The 20238-nt window shown below is 32.9% G+C and overlaps 2 protein-coding genes across 3 annotated transcripts in view; one reads left to right on the top strand and one right to left on the bottom strand.

Moving 5' to 3' along the window:
• The window catches only part of LOC110110448 (DEAD-box ATP-dependent RNA helicase 20), a 29871-nt gene extending 15222 nt beyond the window's left edge, over positions 1-14649 (top strand). The window contains exons 6-10 of one of the 2 annotated variants that reach the window (XM_020841934.2): positions 11095-11187; positions 11293-11378; positions 11469-11695; positions 13875-14108; positions 14184-14649. In XM_020841934.2, the coding sequence (XP_020697593.1) occupies positions 11095-11187; positions 11293-11378; positions 11469-11695; positions 13875-14108; positions 14184-14284 (741 nt within the window). In that variant the 3' untranslated portion in view covers positions 14285-14649. Of the gene's footprint in view, positions 1-11094; positions 11188-11292; positions 11379-11468; positions 11696-11769; positions 11840-13874; positions 14109-14183 lie in introns of those variants that run through there. The other variant, XM_028700235.1, reaches the window with a different exon arrangement.
• A 2416-nt stretch (positions 14650-17065) lies between these two features.
• LOC110110460 (pentatricopeptide repeat-containing protein At5g03800) lies at positions 17066-20028 on the bottom strand. The gene has a single exon (XM_020841947.2). The coding sequence runs from the start codon at positions 19767-19769 to the stop codon at positions 17172-17174; it is 2598 nt and encodes an 865-aa protein (XP_020697606.1). The 5' UTR covers positions 19770-20028; the 3' UTR covers positions 17066-17171.
• Positions 20029-20238: the final 210 nt, after the last annotated feature.

The following is a 20238-nucleotide window of genomic DNA, read 5'->3' as shown; positions in this document are numbered from 1 at the left end:
ATAAGGATGATCTACATATGATTTTGATTGATTTAAAGATAACATACGATAAAGTTCCAAGAAAAGTGCTGTGGAGAGTTCTACATAAGATGGGGTTAATAATGCTTTTATTCAAATCATTAAAGATATGTATGCAAGTGCTATTACTTGTGTTCAAATACAAGGTGGTTTGACTAAGTATTTTCCTATTTCAGTTGGATTACATCAAGGATCAGCCTTAAGCCCATATCTTTTTGCTTTAGTCATGGATGTTCTCACTAGATATTTGCAAGAGGAGGTTGTACCCTTGTGTATGCTTTTTGCTGATGATATTCTTCTTGTTGATAAGACTAGAGAGGGAGTTGAAGGTAAACTTGAATTATGGAGGTCAACCTCAAACTTAAGGGAATTTTCTATAAGATGGTAGTGAGATCTGCAGTGCTTTATGGTGCAGATTGTTGGCCAGTAAAAGAAAAACATAATATTAAGTTAAATGTTGCATCATAGACGAGGATGCTCAAGTGGATGAGTGGCTTTACTCTTATAGAGAGGATGCGAAATAAGCATATACGTGAAAAGGTTGGAGTAGCTCCGGTTGAAGATAAGATTATATAGGGTCACATTAGATGGTTTGGTCATATAAAGCGGCAGCCTTTAGATGACCTAGTTAGGAAATTAGATGTATTAGATTTAACTTATGTTAAGAAAGGTAGAGGTAGACCTAAAAATACTTTGCTAAAAAATATTAGAAATTACCATTCTTTATTATATTTAGATGAGAATTTGACTTTTAACATGACACATGGAGAGAAAGGATTTATGTAGCCGACCCCACATGGTGGGATAAAGGCTTTTTGTTGTTGTTATTTTTGTTTTTGTAGCTTTCTTCAAATCATTTTTTTAATATATATTTTCAAATCTAATTGTTTTCGTTTGAGTAGATCTAAAACTGAATACATGGAATATAATTTTATTAGTAATTGATCTAGTTGAGGGATTGTGACATTGGGTGATAATGAAATAGATACGAACATTTTTAGTAGAATTCATGTTGAATTTTTGAAGTGGAGGAATTTGTTGTGTGATAGAAAAAGTACCCCTCAAATTTAAGGGAAAATTTATAAGATGGTGGAGAGGCTTGCAATGCTTTTTGGCGCAGAATTTTGATCATTGAAAAAGATGCATAAAATTAAGTTATGAGTTGCAAAGATATGAATGCTCAAGTGGATGAGTGGCTTTACATTTAGAGATAGAATGTGAAATGAGTGAAATGAGTATATACGTGAAAAGGTTAGAGCAGCTCCAATGGCAGATAAGATTAGAGAAAGTCGCCTTATTAGATGATTTGGTCATATAAAATGTTGGCCTTCCGATGACCCTATTAGAAGAGTGGGGAGTAGATGTATTAGATACGACATATGTTAAAAAAGATAGAGGTGAATCTAAAAATTCTTGGTTAAAAAGTATTAAAAATGACCTTTTTCTTATTACATTTAATTGAGAATTTGACTTTAGGTGGGACTCAATGGAGAAAAATGATTCATGTAGCCGACCCCATGTAGTGGGATTAAGGCTTGTTGTTGTCGTATGCATCTTCAAGATGACATAGATGTTTACTTATGTATTTTGATTATCATTATATAATTTATCTTATCATGATTTTATAGATGCATCTTTGCAACGTGCAAACATTGAGCTTCTGTATTTCTGAGAGAAACGAAACCTGGGGATATATTATTCCTCAATGAAGTTATGTTGGAATTCATTTATGATGTGTAAATAGCCATTTATATCAGCAAAAGGTTAACCAGCTTAATATCTGACGCATAGCCTCTCAATATGAACTGACAAACTTGGAAGTTGGTAATGTTCACGAATTTATTTCTTAGTTGAAAGCGTGAAACTTATGATTTCTAACGAAAATTATGTACATAACTGTTAACATATAAGTTTCTGCTGAGAAAGCTGATGTATAAAATTGAATTGGTAGGTTTGCCATTCGGTCTGTTTCAATAGATTCCCTTTGCTCATAGATTTCATAGCATTGCTCTCAATCATTATTTAAACTAGCATACTTTAGCGAATGGCTAGCGTTGTTGTACATATTTATCACTCTAATTTGTATCGTACCAAGCAATTCTGTCAAAGAACAATCCATGTATCCAGACTTGGCTTAACATATGCACTTAAGTGGGGTGGGGACTCAAACTTGCAAATGTTTTTGTAGTTTTTTTTAGTATTCTTGAAGGACGGGCAAAGCTAAAATAACAAAGCTACCAAAAAATTGAGGATCAAAATATCGTGATTATCTTAATAATGATTTGGATTTACACTAGATGATCATCTTAATGAAGTTTGGGCAATTACATCATCAAAGGTGGGTTGCATCTTGCGTGAAAGTACATGTATGAAGGACCCATCTGAAACATATCACAATAGCCTCTTGCACTATTAGAAGTGTACTATTCTAGATGGTTCAAATGGAAGCAAATATTAAGGAACCACTTGCTTTTTAAACAAACCATGCTAGGTAATGCTCCAATATTGAAACAAATAGAGCATGTGTCCTAGGAAATGAGAAGATTAGTTCTTTATTGCTTTTATTATTCATTTAGTAAGGATATTGTTAAATCCCATCCGATGGTTTCCACTGCTAATCCCAGCCGATAATTTCCACAGGGATCTGTGGGAGGCTCACATGAATCACGTCAATTCCTTTCCGTTGATAGGTGGCTGATTTCGGAAGGATTGTATTAGGACAATACTGCTTGATTCTGTAATTTATTTTGTTTATTTATTTGATATCCTTTGTAGATCTATAAATAGGGATGAATTTGTGTAATAAAGCTACGGTTTTTCCCTCTCAAATATCTGAATTTGACATGGTATTAGAGATAGGTTAGGCCTTCATTATCATTACTGTTGCCAAACCTTCGTAAGAGAAGATACAGAGGAAGTTGAGAGGGATGCCTTCTTAGAGTTAAGACTTATGGGTGGAGAAGAGCCAATATATAAGGATTAGCATTTAATTTAATGGGAAAATTACCTCATGGAAGAGTAGGAGCAAATAAGGAATTTATGATAACAAAAAATTTACCAAAAACGAGCCTCGAAAAAAAATTCCTCGAAAAATTGTTCTGGCGGAATTGTCACTGAAATATTGTCCGGGCGGATTTCTCCTCCGGAATAATAAAAAAAATCATACAACAAAGCCGGCAGCAAATCAATATTTAATTAATTAGTAATTTAATAACTTTTTTAATTATTTAATTAAGAATACATTAAAATAAAATATTAAATTTATTATAATTAAGATAATTTATTTAATTAATAATTAATAATTAATAAATAAGCTATTAAGTTAATAATTAATTAAAATAAATTATTAAATTAGTAATTAATTAATATGATCTATAAAATTATTAATTATTTAAATTATGATAATATTTTTTTCAGAAATTATTAAAATCCGCCGGTAACAAATCCGTCGGAAATATGCCAGAAAATTCGTCGCAAAATCTGCAAAAAAATATTACAGAAATATCTCATTGTAATCCGTTGGAAATCCGCCAGAAATTAGTCCACCAGAAAATCCGCCAGTAATAGACAATTTTCCTGTAGTGAACTATTTTTTTAGCCAAAACACCATCAATTTTTAATCAAAGTATATATCCACCAAATATTTTTTGGAATTAACTACCAAGAAGCTTGAGATAAGCATGGCATTAGCGATGGAAAAAAGGATATCAAGAGTGGGAGAAGAAGTGTCATTTATTGGTTAGTTAAGAAGTAATAAATGCCTCTTTGAAAGTCTTTTTGATTTCATGATATTAATTGATTATAACATTTTTTCCCTTGATGATTAAATAAAAATTAAAAGATTCGTTAAAATATGGAGAAAATGTTTAATTTTTTTGCTTAGGATATTAAAAAAATAAAAAAATTATGATTCAAATTTGATTAAATGCAATTAAATATGTTTAATTTCAAATAAATATAAATGCAATTAAAGTATTTGGGATATCTCTTACTTAAATGAAAGCAACTTAAATGAAATTTAAAATATGTAATGCAATTAAATAAATAAATTAAATGTATTTGAATACAAACATATATGCAATTAAAATTTATGTGTTTCAAAATTGATTAATCATAATTAATATTATTTAAATTCAAATTAGCAGAAATGCAATTAATATCTTTGGGAGTTTCTAACAATTAGATCTTACTTTAATGCAAATAATATAAGTACAACAACATCGTGTAAAAGATGCTTATGAGATAGAAGGTTGCATGAAGATGATGAAGATTTTTATTTCCAAGTCCAATTCAAATTTGATATAAATTTTGATTCAAAAATGAAATTACCCCACACAAGTAATGAGAGGATACTCTTTGCATTGATCATCATGAATTTTCTTCTTTAAGTATTTAGAGGAGTTAACCAACACTTCATATTCTAAATAAAATAGAGGTAAATTTTCATTAAGAAAAATAAGTCACCTACTCTCTAAAAAAATTCCCTCAAAAGTTTGTATTGTATTTTAACTTTCAAACTTCTCTCAAATTAATTTTTCTTTTGAAAATCTAGCATATATCAAATTCATGGATCCCACCATTGAAGATGGAATTTGGATTTTTATTTGGACTGATATGAATTAAGATCTAGTCTAAAAGAGCTCAAATAAGAGAGATGATAGAGATTAGAGTTTATGCTAAGTATATGAATCATGTCATCAAAAATAAAATATAGACTTTCATTTGAAATGATTTAAATAAGGACAAAGTTTAAAAGACTCCGACTAGGAATTGATTGAAGTTGGAATTTTGATTTGAATAAGGAGAATTAAAGTAGTTTAATCTGGATTTAAACTTAAGAATTTAGGATAAAAATCTAATAAACTCAAAAAAAATTTATCAATTTTTTATAAATTTAAAAAATAGTCTAATCCTCACTAAAGAAGAAGAGAGGATGACGGAATAGTAGAGAGGAACCTAAACTAAGATCCAAATTAGAAATGCCTATATAAGAAAATAATATAGCATTCAAAGATGGAGAGAGAAACTTGTCCCATCGTGGTCACTAGAAATTTGTGGGTCTCCGAAAGGATGATGCTAGCGGGGTAAGAATGCATAGGTTACAATCGCACTATCCTATAGAACAAAATGGTCATAGGCTTTTACACTCTATGCATGCAGGCCAATGGCAGAACAAATAGGATCATACATATGATTAATCATGGAGGGTATTGGCTTTCACCTATATATAGCTCAATGGGTAATAATATATATGATCCTATGATCTATGATTAATTAGGGTTTAGGGTGAAAGCCATTAAAGATTTTTCTCATTCGATACGTCAACTTGAATGAGGTTTATTTGATTTGGGTATTGATTTTCTCCGTGGTTAATTACATCTTAGACTTTGATCTAAGAAAATTCTCGATTAAAGATGCTATATTATCTCTTCTTAGTTTGATGCACAGAGGAGGTTCTTAGGTTTTATTCCAAAAAGAACAAGCCCTTATGTTTATCTTTAGTGAGAATTAAATCTTTAATGTATGAAGGTTTAATTAAAAATTTAAGTTTAGAAGACCAAAAATTAATTTAACATTTAATAATGAACTGTAGACCTAGAATCCATTTAGCATTCAAAGAAGACACACTGATAGGTGTACAATTTGGGGTTATATATATCTGGAGTGAGCTGCCAACTAATATTCTAAACACAATTAATCATCCTATATATGCAAGATAAGAAGGTTATATCCTAAGGAATCAATGATTTTAGTTCAAAGATTTAAATCAGGCATACATAAAATATACAAATGAATTTATCTAGCATCATGTATAATGATGCATGAAACAAATACGTAAATAAAATCTTTTATTCATTTATTTGGAACATACATACAACCCAGGATCTGCAAGCCAGGCTGCACCACAACAAACCTAATTTTCTACTCCTATATAATATATAGATTTAAATATATATGATTATAATCTTTTAGCTCCAGGTTTTCTTATAGAATTTCAAAAGGGAATACCCTCTAAAAAAGGGGAAATTATCTTTTGGAATCCTATATTTGTATATAAGCAAATACCTTTAAATCTTTACAACTCTTGAAACCTAACTCTTTACGCATACATATGCACCTAGGTACATTCTATATCAAATGCTTTTTTACAAGCATCGTAGGTACATTCTACTTAGCCATTTTTACTTAAGTAGTAATGATATGATGCATGTATGTAAATAAAGTGTATAAAAAAATATACTAATGATACCCTCTCGGTAAAGGCACCTGCATCACACCAAAACACACTAACGGCCTAGCCTAAGACTAGAGTCAGTTATCCTAACAAACAAGTTTTACTGTGTGTAAAATATCTTGTCTTTGATATGTCCTAAAGGATTTGATGTTCAATTTATTTAAATTTGAGTTTGTTTATTGGTTATAAGTCAAGGAAGGTTTTAATTTAAGTTTAAGTTTTAATATTTTAAAATTTTATTAATTCAATTTTAGAAGGTTTATTTGTTTGAGTCGTTTTATTCTAGGTTTTAAGGAACCATGATAATTAGTAACTCCAAAGTGCAAAAGTCTCTAGCCCAAATCCTAAGGCTCATAATTGCAATGCTACCATCCCCCCATATAGGATATGATTGGTTGAATAGAGTCCTTGCATTTTTTAATCAAGTGTTTTAGTCCTTAAGAGCTTCAAATCTAATACAGCGTTACCTTCCTAAAAGGAGTCAAGCACAAGAATATAAAGCTCTAATTTCTAAGTGTTTTATTAATAGTTATTTAGGTTGAATAGTGATTGTCTTTGTTAAACCAGGCTATGAGGTTTATTGCACCCTCTTTGGGGTTAATTTAATAGCCTTGTAAGCCCGGATTACCCAATAATCACCTTGGCTAATTATGTTTTATTGTTTGTTAAATATATTGAATTAGTTATTTATTAAAGTACTTTAAGAATCCAATGTGCTTATGTCTTCCAAGATGGAGGCAAACATAGCACATAAAAGCCTAATTGATCATTCAGAGACCCTCCAATCCAATGCATATATATCTTCCAGCAGGAGTTGAATACAACGCATAAGGTTCTTTTGTTATTTAAGATTGATTAAGGACCTTTTAAATCAAATATTAATATTCCCTCCAAAAGAATCAAGCATAAAACATGAAAGGTCATTTAATTATTTGTTTAGTTCTTCAATTAATGAATTCATTTAATTAAATCAAATTACATGTATTAATCATGAGATCTTATTTTATTTGAGATGATAAAAATTTGAATTATTGTTCATTGATTTTTATTTGTTTTGTTTGAATTTTTAATGTTTTATTTGAGTTTTAACTTTTAACTAATTTTTTAATTAATATTATTTAATTAAATCAAATTTAGTTATGGAATTTTATTATAAAATTTTATCAATTTTATTTTGTCTATTTAATTTAATTCGTTTGAATTATGTTGTTAATTTATTTAATTTAAATATGTTAATAAGTTTCACTTATTAGAATGTTATAAGTTGAGATTGTTTATGTTTAATTATCTTTTTTATCTTTATTAATATATTTTATTATGGACATTATGATTCATGACAATCAAAGGAAAAAAAAAATTTCTAATATGGGGAAATATATCAATATTATGCATGCTTAGATTTGTCACTAACAAATAAAATCCTACTTACTAGCGGGTTGGGGGACTTGAATTAATTGCAGGGTTTCTACAAGGACCTAAAGCTTATGAGATCCTAGTCACATGCAAGGTTTAGAGGATCTAGGGGGCTTTAAGTTTTAGAATTTACCTCACCGAAGCTAATCCGGTGCAACCGGCCATAGCACCTCCATTTGGAAGAAATGGAGGCGACTGATTACTTCCTAAATTGTTGTCGAAGTAGCTCCCGATGTGCCTCACAAACAATAGAAAGAGAGCAAATATGAATGAGAGTAGGCACCATTCAAAGAGAATCACAATTAAACAAGAATTAATCTAAAGCAATTAAGATTTACAAATTTAGAATTCATCTTAAGTGTATGGAAAGAAAGCATTAGAAGAGCATGAGTAAGGGAGAGATACAACAACAACAACATCAATCCTTTATCCCACTACGTGGGGTCGGCTACATGAATCCTTTTTCTCCATTGTGTAAGGGAGAGATACAAATGAGTGATAATCACATACAAGATTATGTGTGCGCTTAGGTCAATGTATGAAAGCTTACTGACATGAATAAAGAAGATTAACAAGAAGACGAATTGCACATGAATTGTATGAAAATTCATTGTCATAGAACATAGAAGAAGACTACATGAATCATGCAAGAATTTGCTAGCATAAACACCAATCCTCACACTACATAGCTTCAGACATGCATGAGAAATCTTCCAACATAGGCAAAATATCTTCTTTTTTTTTTGCATCGATTCTATACATGCTCATAATTGAAATGGTAAAATGAATGGAACAATCTATCATAATTATCAAACTCTATATAATACCAAGCGACTGTGTGATGTTAAGATTTATAAATGTATGTGGGTGTTTTGTTACAACAATGATTCTTCTATTTTAAGACTAAACATGCTGCTAACTGATCATGAACCATATAACATGTGAGTGAACCAACTAAGCATGCTCCATGACAATAATTAAAACTACATATATGCATGTGAGAGTCTTCTTTCAAATGTCACTAGACATGACAATGCATGACGACACAAATACACATGTAGACTTTCCAACAAAACTAACAAATCTCATTTCGTGCTAAATGATATATGATATAGAAATGTAATCATGAATATAAACACCTCTAGGTAACGATGAAAGAATAAATAAGAGTGCGCATTCATATACATAAATATCTTTGACCAACCATAAACTTTTCAATGACCTTATGTCCTTATGTAATTAATGAGTCAGAGAAAGATTGCCACCAGATTTTGTCCATATTATTGAAATTTGAAATACACCTATTGATCGGAATATAAATATTCATATGAAAGTTCCACAAAACCCACCAGTGGAATAATGTTGAGCATGCATTCATGTATGTATTCTTCCAATCAATCATAAACCACATTGTAGTGAAACTACATGGATATTCTATATGCAGTTACCATCTATAGAATGATTGAAACATCGGTGTATACAAGAATTTCTATAAATCAACTACCAAGTGATTTACAAATCAATTTATATTGTATTTTCTAGACAAAGCATGTAGAGTATATAAAATTAGAACAAAATAGTCTTCCAACACGACCAGAACTCTCCATATTGAATATCACTTGTAACGCTAATGAACACAAGTTTTCCAACATAATTATGACTTTCACCATTATAACTTGACATGGATGATTGCGCTATTTAAGTCAACTAGCAGGAGAAATATTCACACAACTTCAATTTCAAAAGAGATTTATTACACTTAGGATGAACTTCGTAAAAAAAAGGCTTTCACAATAATATAACTAATCTTCATGCTTCAACAAAACATTGTATAGGTTTAAGTATATTTATTTTACTACAAATCATGATCAAGGAAAGGTATGTGATGCCTTACTCGTTGAAAATATGAGAAAACATGTACCTTTAAAGTGTGGACATCTATATTAGAGACCCTCTAACCTTCATCCAATATCATTTTTATTACAACAAACATTTTAAAACTGATATATATGACAATGGAAGTAAATGAACATATCAGTGAGCAAACACTTTGATTGGATTATAACAATTAGCAAGCAAATAAACACAGTGTTTTTTTTGTTAACGACAAGAGTATTACCCAATGCTATTTACACTTGTCGTTCAAACTTGACACATATGTTAAAGGTAAATAACTTAGGGAAAGGAAACTAGAGCCAATTCACTTTTCTTCCTAGAATTCATGCACTCTCCAATATAACCATCAAATATGTTTCATATAAATACGAACATCCTTTATTATTATTATTATTATTATTTAACAACTATGCTATATGAAATCAGAACTTACACAATTCATCGCTTTTCCTTCAATTATGAATTACAAAATCTCTTGAATGTAGCAATGTAAAAATATAGACTTGTGTCAACTTCTCCAAACTAGTCACGAATCATGCAATAGTGAAAGCATATGGAGAACCTACTTTAATCTTCAATTATCATGAATCGATATATATATATATACACACACACACACATACACACACGAATCATTGTTTAAATTACTGAATTCATGTACTTTTATCAATGAGAATTTCAATGTGTTTCATTGAAATGGAAGATAAATATCGACCTTATATAATTCATCAAGGAATTTTTACATCTTATCCTCATGTATGAGAGAAATGCTTAACACAAATAATCATTAGTTTATATACATTCATTTACAGAATCCAAATAAAAGGAATAAACTTGAGCCCTTTGTCAGAAATGATTTTTGAATTCATGTGCAATATTCTCTTCATTCATCCTATAGATATATCACAAAAAAAAGGTTCTTGATTACATGGTCTTTTGAACAAATAACAGAAAAGTATTCTTTCTTCATTAATATAAAACTTGCATGAGCAAGCCCAACACTAATAACATGAAATATAGAAACTAAACATTTTAACATTATATGGGATGTATAAAATAAACAATCACATAGCTTCAAACAATTAAATATTGTAGAATTCATTGCTATATGAATTGATGAAGCATCAGATCTACAAAATAATAGCCCTTCATAATCCATTAACACCAATACCCATATATTCATGGCATTAACTATTTTGCTGGTGCTGGTGCTGGTGCTGGCGCATTGGAATCTTTCTTACTTGCACATGTAAATATGGCGCATTGGAATCTTTCTTACTTGCACATGTAAATATGACTTAAATGTTCAAAATGATTCCACCTACTTATGCACTTTTATGTATTGTTTAGGTAATGATTTCCTTTCCACTGACGTTTCTAACTCGTCAAGCTTAGAGAATGTTAACTGCCAATATTTTTAATTTAGTTGCTGTTTTGTTATTTTTATGTTTATTTTATAGTTAATAATTCCAGTTTTAAGTTATATCATTCTATTCAAATGTTATCTTGATATATGAACATTTTAACTGCAGATTCGTCCAGATAGGCAGACATTGTACTGGAGTGCGACTTGGCCAAGAGAAGTTGAGGCTTTGGCCCGACGCTTTTTAAATAATCCTTACAAGGTTAAGCCTGTCAAATGATCATTCATGCAACTGCATGGTCTTTTTCTTATACTTGCTTCTTGAATGTTTGAAAAACTTCACACTTTTATTAAATGAAATCTATAGGTTATCATTGGGTCACCTGATTTAAAAGCAAACCAATCAATAAATCAATTCATTGAGGTTATATCAGATCATGAAAAATATCCCAGGTGAGTAACTATGATGTATTCTATAGTCAATTTAGTAGACTTACATGCTAACAATATTTTTTAATAAAATTCCACAATCCTCTTTTGTAGGCTCGTAAAATTGTTGGGTGAGTTGATGGATGGAAATCGTATCCTTATTTTTCTTGAGACAAAGAAAGGTTGTGACCAAATTACTCGACAACTTAGGACGAATGGATGGCCTGCTTTATCTATTCATGGTGATAAAGTTCAAGCTGAAAGAGATTGGGTTCTTGCAGAGTTTAAGAGTGGAAAGAGTCCTATAATGACTGCAACTGACGTAGCTGCTCGCGGTCTTGGTAGGGCTACCTTGTTTTAGAAAATTAGGATCTCCCTCATTTGCTTTGAATTCTCAAGGATAGCAAATCGGCAGGCTGCTGGCCAGTTTCTGATTTAACTAACTAGTGGGTTGGTGTTGCCTGGGAAGGTGCCATCTTCAAAAGGTAGTAACTTTGTTCTACTTGTTTACCTCTCTGAGTGTAAGGCACCGGCAGTGTTACCAGGGCACTCTGTGGTTTCTAGTGCTCAGCACAACTTCACATGCATGAACACAAATATTTTTCTTTGTTAAAACTTTTATCTTCGGTGACTTTATTTTTCACTTGCTTAATTTCATTTAATCTATAGAAAAATATTCTTGACTTCTGTCATGAGCATTTAGCAGGTTTGTCTTTGGCAATACTGTTCACAATAGGGGACTTATATTTTATCAGGCTTTAGACTATAGGAAGGTGTCAACAGTAGGGAGGCATTGCACCATACACTTGGGTTTTCTTGCCATTGCTATTAGCGCAATCATGCCCAAATGTTTGGCAATCTGAATTAATTAATGCTCTTAATATTTGGAGCAGTGCAATGGAAAATCACATTGCAATTATAGTTCTACTTAAGATGATAAGTGGTTAAATCGTTTGATAGATTTTTTTAAAGTGATGATTTTGACATGATTGTGTGTGCTATGTACTTTCATGGAATTAAGTTCATGAACTTGTAGTATATTAATGGGCCTAAGGGCATCTCCAGCCGAAAATCTCATTTTTCACTCCAAAATGCAGTGTAGCAAAAAAATGGCGTGATTAATTTCAATCGAACTCCATTTTGCGCCCAGGTAACCATCTTTCTCCTTCGCGCATTTCTTGGCAAATCCAGTAGAGACAGAAAAATAACGCAGGTGAACAGTGCAACGTCAATATTGGCGTCACACTGTTCACCCACAACCAAATACCGGAAGTTTTGCAGTTCGAATCGAGCTCGCGAGCCACGCCATTCATGCGTTTGGAGTTCGTTTGGAGATGCCCTAAAATAAGTAGTTTGCAGTTGGATTTTAAATTTATTAGCACTTTTTATGTTTTGATACAGTGGGCATGGAACAATGGTTAGTTTGTGTTTGTAACTTTGAGGTCATAGGATTGAATAGATGGGTGGAGGCTGCATATATTAGCTCATCTTAGATCTTGTATTGGCTGGAGTCTTATATACACCAGTATGGCCTTTTTGTTGAATTATTTATGCAGTAAAATTATATAATGTAATATTCTTCATGATTCTTCAACATAAATTTCTTTTAATTTAAATTATTGTCCTGATTGCATGCTAGGGCTTATTTTCTTTTATTACAATGATTTTATACTTGCCCATTCTGTGATGCTCGACACTTGGGCCACTTTTGTTGTCAATCACTGGTATCACTGCCAACTAACATACCCACTTCTATGGAAGAGTGACGAATAATTTTTTTTGTAATTGGTAGATTCGGTTACCGTGAAAAGGTTGGAGTAGCTCTAGTGGAAGATAATATTAGAGAGAGTCACCTTTGGTGGTTTGGTCACATTAAACGGAGGCCTTCCGATGACCTGGTTAGGAAAGTTGAGTTTTAGATGTCTTATGTTAAGAAAGGTAGAGGTAGACCTAGAAAGACTTGGTTAGAAAATATTAGATATGATCTTTCTTTATTAGATTTAAATGAGAATTTGACTTTTAACATAACACAATGACGAAAAAGGATTCATGTAGCCGACCCCACGTAGTGGGACAAAGGCCTGATGTTGTTGTTATTGTTGGTAGGTTCGGTTATCGTATTGTCGTGCCTTAATGTTCAAGCCAATGAATGTTACATGGACATGAAGCATAAAATGTAGTTATTAGACGCTTGTCTAGTTTAGAAACTTTTAGTATAGTAAGATTGTCTGGATAATCCAGGGTATATTGGTATCTTAAATCAATAGACTTGGTTGAATTCCACCATTCATGTTGAGGTAATATGGTTTTCAAAGTTTCGCCACCCATTAAATCTTATGAAGCTGGTTCAGTATATTGCAGCCTTGTCGATTCTAGAAACCTCATGCCCCATTCTCCGATGTCCTGAACTTAATAGGAACTTGCCAAGTAATATAGCGGTGTACATTGTTGGAGCAAAGACAGATTTCATGATTTCACTTCATTTGATCTCTAAGCTGTTTTGTTCTCATGTGTTGGCAGATGTGAAGGATATAAAATGTGTGATCAATTATGATTTCCCGTCTAGCCTCGAGGATTATGTGCACAGGATCGGTCGGACCGGTCGCGCTGGCGCCAAGGGAACCGCCTTCACCTTTTTCACCCAGTCGAATGCGAGATATGCCCGGGGCCTTGTCAAAATATTGCAGGAGGCTGGCCAGAGTGTTTCTCCTGCACTTGCAGGCATAGCAAGGTCAAGTGGTTCTACAGGTGGAGGTAACTAATCTGTAATTTATGTAATGGCGTCATCTTCAAAAGCTGGTATACCCTCCCCTAATACTTTGGTTGCAGGAGCCACAGGAAACTTCCGGTCTCGCGGTCGGGGCTTTGGTAATAGACCGCTGAGGTCGGGTTCGAATACTGTTCCACTTGCTGGGAAGAAGGCATGGTGATCTCTTGCTTCCAGGTAAGTTATAAAAGAGGCTACTTTACCGTTATATTACAAAGATTGAAAGAGCTGGTGCAGCTACTTTAGTTCCAGAATGGCTCTCTTTCAGTGGGTAGCATAAACGCTTTGCAAGCTTATACAATTATTTTCTAAGTATTTTTCTTAAGAGGAGCTCATTCTATAGCTTGATTAGTACTAATTGTAGTTTCTGTAAATCAAAGAAGGTTTTAGTTAAATGACCCAAACATTTTGCTGTGTTCATACAAACTGTTTTGTATGATAAATACCTTCTTGCACAACTTGGAAATTTTTGTGAACGCATTTGGTTACTCATTGGATGATAATATAATTTAGGGTTTGGGATGGAAATAATATTTTGTAAATGTGGTTATAAATTTGTGAAGAAAGTAAAAAAAAAAAAATTTTAGTTGGAATAAATTTTTATAAATATTGCTTATTTCTTTTTAAGAAGTTGGACATTTGTTTTTTAATTGCTATAAAAAATTAACAAATGTGATTGTAAAAAATAGTTTTTTATTTTATAAATTTTTAATAAGCAATAAAGTAGTAGACTAGAAGCTTAGGCTTTGTTTGAAATTATTTTCTTAATGCTTTTTAAAATAATTTTTTTAAAAATAAGTTCTAGTTCAAGAAATTTTCATATTAAAAAATAACTTTAAAATGTAGTTAAAAAATAGTTGTAGTTTAAAAAGCAAAGTAGTAATTTGTCTCTAATAGATTTTTAGGATTTGTTTGAAATGATTTTTTTGTTATTTTCAAAAAATTTTTTTTTTTTTTTTTGGAAGTAGTGAAAAATCAGTAGTAAAAAGTTTGTTCCTTTTGTTTTTTTAATGAATAAATGATTTTCTTTAACTATTTTTTGTTGTTATTAAAAAATGAAGTATTAATTAGTATAAATAATTTTAGCTGTTTTAAAAATGCATGCTTTACTAACACCGAAAGAGTCCACTCCATGAAGTTTTATCTTCTACTCAGGACTTGACACTCCTTTTTCTTAGTCGATGTGAGTGCAATGTTCTTCCATCATTTTAATTTTTAAAAGAAAAATAAATATATTTTTTATTTTCACATAATCTTAGAACATAAATAAAAATATTAAAAAATAAAATTGAACCGAAAATGAGTGATTTTTTTTCCTTATTTGACAAGAAAACTCGAGGCTTTTAACTATTCAGAGCTTGTTTTTCTATGGAAAATAATCTCCTTGTTCAAAAGTTAGAGAAATTATTACATGCAGTTACCGGACGGTTCAAAGGTGAAGTAAGATGCGTCATGTCATCTCTGTACACAGCACCGGTACACAATAATGATGACGTGCTTGCTTTAGAAGGGTTCATCTTGATGCTCTGATTTCAATGATTCTATTTGTGTTGATTTTGTTATCTCACTTAAAAAGCACCAAATCATTCATTTTGATCTAAGTTAGCCTAAGGTATAGGTTGGCTTAGTTCAATCTCGATCCGTTATGTTTGTCTCAAATTTTATTTCAATCCGTTATAATCAATTTTAGTTTTTTTTTTTTTTTTTTTTTTAATTTTAAGAATGCTCTATAAATCAACATACATGATTGAACTCATTCATATATGAATTTTTTTTAATTTTAAGAATGCTCTATAAATCAACATACATGATTGAACTCATTCATATATGAATTCCTATAATAACATTGCAAGAGTCATTATGTGTTACACATTCATATATGTGCATACTTTGGTTGGCAATAGCTTTGGAAGTTCTTGTCAATATCTTGAGTTTGATTTTCACTTTAATAAATCTAATCATGTGGACATTGGTGTAGGCAAAAAAAAAAATAGTGCGTTATTTTCAAAAATAAAATTTTTTTTGGAAGTTGTAGAAAATCAGTAGGAAAAAGTTGTTCCTATTTTTATTTTTTTAATAAATAAATAATTTTCTTTAACTATTTTTTGTTGTTATTAAAAAATGAAGTATCAATTAGTATAAATAATTTTAGCTGTTTTAAAAATGCATGCTTCACTAACACCGAATGAGAAGTTTATCTTCTACTCATGACTTCCTTGACACCTTTTCTTAGTCGATGCGAGTGCAATGTTCTTCCATCATTTTAATTTTTAAAAGAAAAATAAATATATTTTTATTTTCACATAATCTTAGAACATAAATAAAAATATTAAAAAAATAAAATTGAACCGAAAATGAGTGATTTTTTTTCCTTATTTGACAAAAGAAAACTTGAGGCTTTTACCTATTAGAGAAATTATTACGTGTGGTCATAGGACGGTTCAGAGGTGAATTAAGATGTGTTATGTCATCTCTGTACACAGCACCGGTATATAGTAAATGATGACGTGCTAGCTTTAGAAGGGTTCATCTTGATGTGATAGGAACATATTTCTATAGGTCACCCAGAGCTTTTTTGGCTTGCATCAATGGTTTCTAGTACCATAGATTGTAAAAGGTGGATCATATCTTTCAAGAATAGGATACAATTATTTTCATAGACATCAAGTTTTATAATCTTAAGGCCAAGCTTTTTCGTCGTTCATTTTGTTTGGTGCATATCAAGTGTTAGATTCGATTCTCATCCCCTGATATCATCGACACAATAAAAAAAACATGATTATCTCAAGTATTTAATAAATAAAATTTTATTTTATCGTTTGGGATAGCTTTCTTGCTGCATCTTAAAGCAGTTTTTAGTATACAAATTTTAAGTTTTAAACTAAAAAGTTGCTTTAAGAAGCAATAAAAAAGCCGTCCCAAACGAAGCCTAAGTCAAAACCTATAAACCATAAACTCATTCTCAATATTAGGGACTAAAAAAAATCTTCTTTGCACCAACACAAAACAAGATATTCTATACAAAACAAAAATCAATCCACTCACTCAAATCACCAGCGATCTCCACAAGAGCATTTCCCTTCCTTGAAAATATGAAATCCAGTGGAATCTCTCAACAAAATTTCTCTGCAAGTTACAAAGGAAGCAAACTTCAAAAACACATGACAGTCACCACATAGACGAACGTTCTTCACAACCCTCACAGTTTGGGATTGGGACATTATAATCCCATATGTTACAGCAAGTTTAGCACTGTGATAGAACAAGAAATCTCTTTTCTGATACTCTTCTACTTCATGAAGCACATAGCTTGTATCAGGCTCATACCCAGCTTTCATGCACTCTAGTATCAGTATATCCAATGCCCCATATATATCTTTGTATTGTTGGTGTGATTTATCTCTGCAAAAGAAAGAATGCAATCCATTCTGACCGGTTACCCAGCTTCGCGCCGGGTTCTTCCGCAGCCCTTTCGATCGCATCTCCTCCCTTAGTTTTTCAGAGCAATGCCATCTACCAGAGGCTGAGTAGAGATTTGACATAAGGATGTAGGTGAATGGGTCTTGAGGTTCTAAAGCAAGGATCCTCTCGACTACCCGTCGTCCTCGTTTATGATCAGATTTCAACCTGCAACCTTCGAGCAATGATTGCCAAATGTATGTGTCGCGCTTAAAAGGCATGGTTTCAATAAGCTGCTCCGCCTTGTCGAAACAACCCCAAAAGCTTAAAACATCTACCATGGCGGCATAGTGCTCTGGTCCAGCTCGAATGTTATGAGATATCGACATCGCAGAAAACAGCCTTTCACAATTTTGAATTGAGATTGATCTTGAACTTGTGTATTTGCAAGCTGAAATTATTAAAACATAGGAGATAGAATCAGGAACCATGGCACAATTCTCCATCTCATTCCACATAGATAAAGCCTCGTCGCCCAGGCGAAAAAGAAGGAATGCATTGATCAATGTGTTCCATGATATGATATCATGTTCAGGCATTTGATTGAAGAACAGCACTGCATCTTTCAAGTAACCACATTTAGCAAACAAGCTAACAATTGCATTACTTACTCCTAGTTCACATAGAAAACCTAGCTTAATAGAAATGCTCTTGATTTGCTTTCCAAAATTGAAGAACCCTAGTGTGCCACAGACTCCAAGAATGGCAGCCAATGCAAGTTCATCAATGTTCAAAAAGTTTTCTCTTTTGATCATCCTACAAAAAAGAGTCAAGGCCTCATTGGGTTGTCCGTTGCGACCATAAGCATGGATCATACTTGTCCAAGTGATACAACTGGTTTTCTCTTTCTCATCACTTTGCTGTTCAAAGATCTTGAGTGCATCTTCCATCCTACCACATTTGGCATACAGGTTGACTAAAGCAGAATCAATCCAAGCGCCAGGTTTACACCCTGACTTGATGATAAACCCGTGAATCTGCTCGGTCTTCTTCATGTCGGATACCAAGGTACAAGCTTTCACTGAACTTGTTATTGTAAAATCTGAGATCTCCACTTCATCCCTTAAGATCTGCAGGAAAAAATCCAAACCATCTGAACCATGGCCATTCTTACAGAATCCAGCTAAAACAACATTATATGAAATGTGATTTTTTTCAGGCATCTTATTGAAGAAATCAATGGCTGATTCTACCAGACCAAATTCCATAAATCCATTAAGTATTGCAGTCCATGAGATCACATCCCTCACATGCAATCTATCAAAGATATACAGCAAATCCTCCATCCGACCAAATTTAGTGTAGAGAGCAAGAAGAGCATTACCCACGCTTAAATCGAAGTCCAAACCAATTTTGAGCGCATAGGCATGAATGGCCTTGCCTTCTCCCCCAGTAAAACTCTCAGCTGCAGCAGTCAATAGGGTCGACAACGAGAACCGATCCCCATATGTCCCATCAGCACCCATGGCATCAAAGAGTTCAAAAGCTTCAGCATACCTACATTCCTCCACCATACCCAATATTGCTGCGTTCCATGACGAAACATCTCTCTCAGGCATTTCCCCAAACACCTGAAGAGCAGAATCAACATGCCCGCATCGCACATACATGCCTATCAATGCATTTGACACATGGGTGCAGTTACTGTAATGGGTTTTTAGAGCAAAAGCGTGAACTTGAGAACCTAACTGGAAATTAAACTGCCCAATGCAATTCGTTACTAATGCCACGAAGCTAAACTCGTTAGGGTTTATATCCATTTGCCTCATCCGTGCAAAGAGACTGACGACTTCATTCTCCATGCCGGACTTAGCATAGTAGGAAATAATGGAGGTAAAGGAGGCAACATCAGGGAAAGGCATTTCGTCGATCACCTGGAGGGCATCGGAGAGTTCGCCGAGCTTGAGATAAGTTGTAATGAGGGAGTTGAGAAGCCGAGTATGATCATGTTGGTGGTGAGCCTTGGTGATGACGGCGTGGAGGGCCTGGCCGAGGGCGAGGTCGCGCTGCTCGCCAGCGAGACGTAGGAGGCGGCGGAGGCTGTCGGGTTGGCGGATGGGCAGATTGGAGATGAGGTGCGGGGGACTAGAACGAGATGGAGTGACGGTGGTCGCCGGCGGCAGAGTTTGAATGGATAAAGAGGATCGAATGGAGGGAGAGCAGGAAAAGAGATAAGTCGTGGCAGCCATTCATTAACGCATTTTAGCAAATTCCCAAGAATTTGATTGTCATGATCAAGTTGAAAGGATTTCAACCGGCAGAGCACTGCTCAACCACTTCCTCCTCCCGTGTAAGGAGGCGGTGCCGGTTTTGTGAACGGGAAAATGGACTGAAATACCATATATTATAGAAAAAACGCAACTTTTTTCTCGTGATGCCGTCGTAGCTCTCCCAGGTGTTCTGTACTCCTTTGGAGAAAATTTTCACCTTGAGGGGCTGTTTGGCAACCAGTAGTACTTAACTTAAAGTGGGATTTAATAAATCATATAAATCCAAATTTAGTAAATTCTAAATATATTAAATCTTGAAAATTGTTTGGTATGCTAAATGTTAAATCCTGAGAAACAGTTTGGTAACATATTTTAAGATTTATGGTAGTTAGAAATTTAAAATTGATGTAGATATTTTTGCAATCAAGGTCATAGCATAAAACATAAT

Source organism: Dendrobium catenatum, unplaced genomic scaffold (genome assembly GCF_001605985.2).
Source record: "Dendrobium catenatum unplaced genomic scaffold, ASM160598v2 fragScaff_scaffold_1470, whole genome shotgun sequence".
Classification (NCBI taxonomy): Eukaryota; Viridiplantae; Streptophyta; class Magnoliopsida; order Asparagales; family Orchidaceae; genus Dendrobium; species Dendrobium catenatum.
The sequence above is the reverse complement of the archived record's forward strand: the minus strand, read 5'-3'. Positions and strand labels throughout refer to the sequence as shown.